Source organism: Cyclopterus lumpus, chromosome 6 (genome assembly GCF_009769545.1).
Source record: "Cyclopterus lumpus isolate fCycLum1 chromosome 6, fCycLum1.pri, whole genome shotgun sequence".
Classification (NCBI taxonomy): Eukaryota; Metazoa; Chordata; class Actinopteri; order Perciformes; family Cyclopteridae; genus Cyclopterus; species Cyclopterus lumpus.
This window is the reverse complement of record NC_046971.1, coordinates 13,963,612-13,969,616: the sequence shown is the minus strand read 5'-3', so window position 1 is coordinate 13,969,616 and position 6,005 is coordinate 13,963,612. Positions and strand designations below refer to the sequence as shown.

Here is a 6,005-nt window from a genome sequence, read left to right as displayed (position 1 = left end):
GGAGGAATAGACGGATTACTGCTAACTGTGCACACGGCAGCCTGCAGCTGCTCTGACCGGGGCCAGTCAACGTTGGGAGGAAGCAAAGGGAACACAGAGGAGGAGAGGAGAGGGGGATGACTGTGCCGGGAGTTCTTTAGCCTTTTTCTGTCTCTCAGTCTCTGTCACAACGGGGCTAATCAGCGACCGACTAGCCCTTGGCAAAGTCACAGTGAGGGAGGTCTCCACCAAACAGGCGACCGGCGGACGAGCCAACACATGTCTCAGGAGCCGACAGCACTGGGGATTTTTATTTATTTCAGTTGGTCACTTCTCTTCTCCTCCTCTGTCGTGTTTCACTGCGTTATGGATCATTGTGCTTTATCCAGAGTGGAGCTGCATGTTGGAGTCTGCAGCCAGGCAGGGGAGCAGTTAGAGGGGGCAGAAGGGATCCAGGCACCCGCCAAGCCTTCATGGCCTTACCACTGCCTGTGAGTGCTTTTCATGCTGCTTTCAGTCTTTAATACCAGGAGCCATTTTGTACCCTTGGCTAATAGAGGGCCACCTCACTTTTTCAGAGAGGGGAAACAAGAAAACATCAATCTGGTGTCTCTCCATGGAAGGAAATTATAAATGAACAGGATGAATAACTGTTGCTTTTAACATTTGGAAAAAAAGCAAAAAGGACCACTTCCAAACTAATGAGGTACGTCACTGATACTGTTGTTGAAACCTTTTTCTTACATTGCTGCACTGCTTTTCCTCTGCTACGTCTTTTGTATTAATCTCTTACACTCTGTCTCCCTCTCTGTTCCTCTTTTTTTCCCTTATCTCTCTCTCTCTCACACACTCACACACCAATTTTGATGTAGCATCTCCCTGCACTGTCGATGGAACTTGGGAGCCTTGAGTTGCTCCAGCCAGGCTAGGGTGGTCTGTCCTCTGGTGTGTGCCGTCTCCCCCCACCATGCAGAATAATGAGCCCTCCACACCATGAGTCCTCTGGGCCAGGTTAGTGTGCAGCCTACCTGGAACGCAGCCCTGCTCGCCGTGCTCTCCCTTATGGTGCCTGCTCTCAGTATGTGCCAGTCCACAGGCCCTGCGTTGGGCTCGGCTAACCCACAGAACTGCCCAGGTGTGTGCTCCTGCACTAACCAGCTCAGCAAGGTAGTATGTACCCGCCGAGGCCTGGTTAGGGCTCCCCCGAACATCCCAGCCAATACCAGGTACCTGAACCTAATGGAAAACAGCATAGAGACCATACAAGCAGATACCTTTAGGCACCTGCATCACCTGGAGGTACTGCAGTTGGGCAGAAATTCTATCAGACAGATTGAGGTGGGGGCCTTCAATGGCCTGACCAGCCTCAATACCCTGGAGCTGTTCGACAACAGACTGACAGTCATACCCAGTGGAGCTTTTGAGTACCTGTCAAAGTTGAGAGAGTTGTGGCTAAGAAACAATCCCATTGAGAGCATCCCCTCTTATGCCTTCAACCGTGTCCCCTCCCTCATGAGATTGGACTTGGGAGAACTGAGGAAGTTGGAGTACATCTCTGATGGCGCATTTGAGGGACTTCAAAACCTCAAGTATCTCAACTTGGGAATGTGCAACCTGAGGGAGTTTCCTAATCTTTCACCACTGGTGGGACTGGAGGAGCTAGAAATATCAGAGAATTTTTTCCCTGAACTGAAACCTGGGGCCTTCCGTGGGCTTAAAGATCTACGTAAACTGTGGATTATGAACTCTGCCATCACTACTATTGAGAGGAATGCATTTGATGACATCACAGCCTTGGTGGAGCTGAATTTAGCCCATAATAACCTGTCATCCCTCCCCCATAACCTCTTCACCCCTCTTCAGTACTTGGTGGAGCTACACCTGCACCACAACCCTTGGCGATGTGACTGTGATGTAGTATGGCTCTCCTGGTGGCTCAGAGAATACATTCCCACAAATTCAACCTGCTGCGGACGCTGCCACACCCCGATCCACATGAGGGGACGATACTTGGTAGAAGTTGATCAGACCACCTTTCAATGTTCAGCACCATTCATACTTGATGCTCCTAGAGATCTGAACATCTCTGCAGCAAGGGTGGCAGAACTAAAGTGTCGCACGGCTGCGATGAGCTCAGTCCGATGGCTTCTCCCCAATGGCACTGTATTGACCCATGGCTCGGCTCACCCACGGATATCTGTCCTTAACGACGGGACTCTCAACTTCTCCAACGTTCTCCCCTCAGACACAGGGGTCTACACCTGCATGGTCAGCAACATGGCGGGAAATTCCAATGCATCGGCCTACCTAAACGTCAGCAATGCTGAACTCAACACGTCTAATCTGTCCTATTTTACGACTGTAACAGTGGAGGTTTTGGAGCCCACAGTGGAGGAGACCCCTAAACCCAAGCCTACTATCCCTGCCTCACCCTCTGTCTTTCAGCCTGTCTTCATCTCCACACCCACTGTGCTGTTTCAAAACACTCAGACTCCAGGGCAGGTGTCAATCCCCACTGCCAGAGTCCCTAGTGGGCCAGCCGCCAGCCTGGATGAGGTGATGAAAACCACCAAAATCATCATTGGCTGTTTTGTTGCCGTTACCTTGCTGGCAGCGGCCATGTTGATAGCATTCTATAAGTTGCGTAAGCGGCATCAACAGAGGAGCACTGTGGCAGCAGCCAGGACCATAGAAATCATACAGATGGAGGAAGAAGTTCCTCCCGTTCCACCACCCACCTCTGGATCTAGTGGCTCTGATGACCCAGGGTTGCTACTGCCTACATTAGTGGAACACCACAGCAACACCTTTAAGCCTGGGTACGTGTCCTCCTCATCCCGCCAAGGGGGCTATGGAGCCCACTGGACCCAGAACAACTCTCTTCATCGCTCAGTCAGACAGCATCACAGCCACATCAGCACCATTGCTGATCCCTACATCATTAAGACTACTCACAGCAAGGAGAAGGTTCAAGAGACCCAAATCTGAGCATTGCTCCCTCTGGATCTATCTCTGACTCAGCCCCAACCTCTCCTCTCCACCTCTCTGCTCACCAGTCCATGCAATAGAACAAAACGGTAACTTTCTTTTGTACAGAAGTGCAAAACAGAGACAGTTTTTTGTTTCTTGTACATGCCTATACATACGTATATAAATATAAAAAAATACAAATATATATAAATGAAACTACAGTCAGGAAGTGGTGAGACATGCAGATTATATCAGAAAAGAAAGTAATTTGAATTATTTTCTAATAAAATGTGACTTCTATTTAAAAAAAGACAAATATACTGAATTGCTTTTGTGATTGATAATAGAAGGTGGTTCTGTCTACTGTAGGAAAAGAGGCATTTAGTTTGTTTTTTTGATCATATTTAGGATGCAATTAAAAACTCTTTATACAGGCACCAGTTTCTAAATACAGCCCCAAATGTAAGCTCCAGTTTTTACTGTGCCAAATATTATATGCAATAAAATGGTATTTCCAGACTTGGGTACACAAAAAGACACACAAGCAAAATCTAGATGGATAGAAACATTTGTCCAAGGATAGCAGCGTAATGGCACAGATATAATGTGTTGTTCAATAGCTATCAGCCAAATGCTTTTGGACTGCAGTGAATTTCTGCAGCTAAGGTTTAACCCTCTGTTCGCTGGAGCTAAGCTGCATTTATTTGACAGTGCCAGTGCTTCTTAGTTGTAGCTTATCTAAACATGTTTATTTAGTGTGCACATGATTCCCCACTGGTTTAACTGGCAAAGAGCAGGCTAATGACAGTTGTTGCAAATACTTTGTTCTGTTATTGGTTGCATTTTCTGTTATTTCTTTTTCCGTTGACATGCTTCTTAATGGCTTGTGTAGTGTTTAGGGCTAATTTAATAATGCATTACAGCAGTTGCCTGACTTGTCTCTGCAAGGGCTCATTGCGATGCTCATTTTTTCAAAGGAACGGACATGTGGTGCAGTGATACAGAGCTTTGCTGACCATTCTGCTTTTGGAGAAAGAAAACAGAGGATTAAAGTGAAACAAATGAATGTCTGATATTGAGGCTTTTCCATGGACTACATTGAAACATGACTCGTTTTGTTTTCCTTTTAACAGTTAGCAGTTTAGCAACACTATTTTTATGGAGAGACAAAGGAGGCTATGAAAAATAAAAAAAAAACCTTTGGTTTGTATTTCTCTAATCAGAAAACGCTTTCATCTGATGTTTTTTTCTTCTCTCTGAATATATTTCCATTTGTGTGTAAGTTGTTTAATCGTAAAGGTTGGAGGCAGTATTGTAAATCGTATCCTACCCTGAACCCCCATCTTACGGTCCTATGCATTTACTTAGTGTCTGCATGAATGGGTCTTTAAGTAACTGGTGTACAATGCTGCATTATACCCCACAGTGGGGCTCTATGCAGGTCAGATAGGCTGTTGGTCTTTGATGCCTCAGCTTAGTTCTTAACATTGATTTCTCAGTGACTGTGAAGGGGAAAAAAATATATGTATCCCACAGTTCTGCAGTTTGTGGGTTTCTTTTCCTTACATGCTTACCTGTATTTCCTCTCAGAATCTAACATTTATCAAGTTTTATATATATACATATATATATATATATATATATATATATATATATATATATATATATATATATATATATATATATATGTATATATATACACATTTGTGTTTTTAATAAGAAGATTTGTGGGTGGTCCACCATGACGAGCTATGACATGACGTATGAGTACTTTGGCAAAGCAAGTACTTCAAGAATACAATCTAAATATATCCCACAATAATGGGAAAGCAGACAGATTCTTATTTTCTATTCTTTGCAGATGCTGTATGTGTCAGTACATTTCTGAACAATCTGAACTATCTTGACGTCATGCAGCTAAAAGGCCAGCTACCATAAATAAGTGTGCCGAGTCTCTGTGGTGACTGAAACGCCTTACCTGTGACCTTTATACTGTTGCCCTTCATACAACCACTCACCACTCCTCCTCCTTTTGTGCTGATTAAGACAAATACGTTTCAACCCAGCAGGCTACTGGTCATTTAAAAGGTCTAAGTCGCAATACAAAAGTGCTTCTGCTGAGGCTTTTTGGGGAAAAAGAGGAAATTACAGTATGACCCCTGTGATAATTATGGAGCACAGTGAGTTGCCAGGAACACCAAGGCTTCATTTAAAACCTACAGGCTGAACTTAAAACCTCCAGGCTGTACCATCGAGAGTCAGTTAATAATGCGCTGTGAGGCACTGAATGGCATTTACTTTATGTATATGTGCATATTTCCTCTTGACATTCACAATAAAATGACTGGATTACAGCAGGTACTCTGGTGCAGTATAAGGAAACAGGGACAGCACTTATGTAACAGTCTGGATTGCAGGTTGAGTGGGAGTCAAATTTCTCAGGATTTTATTTTTATTTTTTTTAGATATATGTATTGTTTACAATTTAAATAGGATGTGCTGTACATAAACAAATTAAGGCATATAACACATTGCAGGCATGAAGGAAATTCCACTGATGATATTATTATTCGGGATGTTTCGTCAGCGCTGAATGGATGGATGGAGATGTGTTAGTGTTTTCTGCCAGCACACCTGGCAGTGTTTGAGTACAGGTGGGCCTCAACAAGCAGATGGAACGCCAGTGACTATGTCAAGTGTTACTTCATTTTCTTCTAAATGTGAGTGCAATACACTGCGGACTATTCAATCACCACCAGCATGTGTTGGCTGCTTTCTGCTTTAACAGAAGAGTGTTCTTGGTTGTTACAGTATGTGTGGGTTGCAAAAGAGCAGACTCTCATTATTTTCCCAGCACAGCACGGCTCTGGCCGTGCTAGTGCCTTCAAACGCGGCTATTGGCTGTTTCTAAAGCCTTTAATAAGCCTTATAACCAGCATCATACAAGAACATTGACAACTACTTTGTTTCTTATTATTTTCTTCCTCCTCCTCTTCATTATTAAAATCAAACAGGGAAGCAAGTGGAGATTTAACATACCACTATCAACCATCCAG

General features: G+C 44.1%; 1 protein-coding gene across 1 annotated transcript; it reads left to right on the top strand.

Moving 5' to 3' along the window:
* The first annotated feature begins 226 nt into the window (after nt 1–226).
* On the top strand, nt 227–4,170 carry lrrc4.2 (leucine rich repeat containing 4.2). Its single transcript, XM_034535589.1, has 3 exons — nt 227–470; nt 558–685; nt 852–4,170. Exon 3 carries the CDS (start codon nt 973–975, stop codon nt 2,965–2,967), a length of 1,995 nt encoding a protein of 664 aa, XP_034391480.1. The 5' UTR covers nt 227–470; nt 558–685; nt 852–972; the 3' UTR covers nt 2,968–4,170.
* Nucleotides 4,171–6,005: the final 1,835 nt, after the last annotated feature.

What these genes read in the sequence shown, in the direction of transcription:
- lrrc4.2 (XM_034535589.1), top strand. Translation starts at nt 973, where the DNA reads ATGAGTCCTCTGGGCCAGGTTAGTGTGCAGCCTACCTGGAACGCAGCC.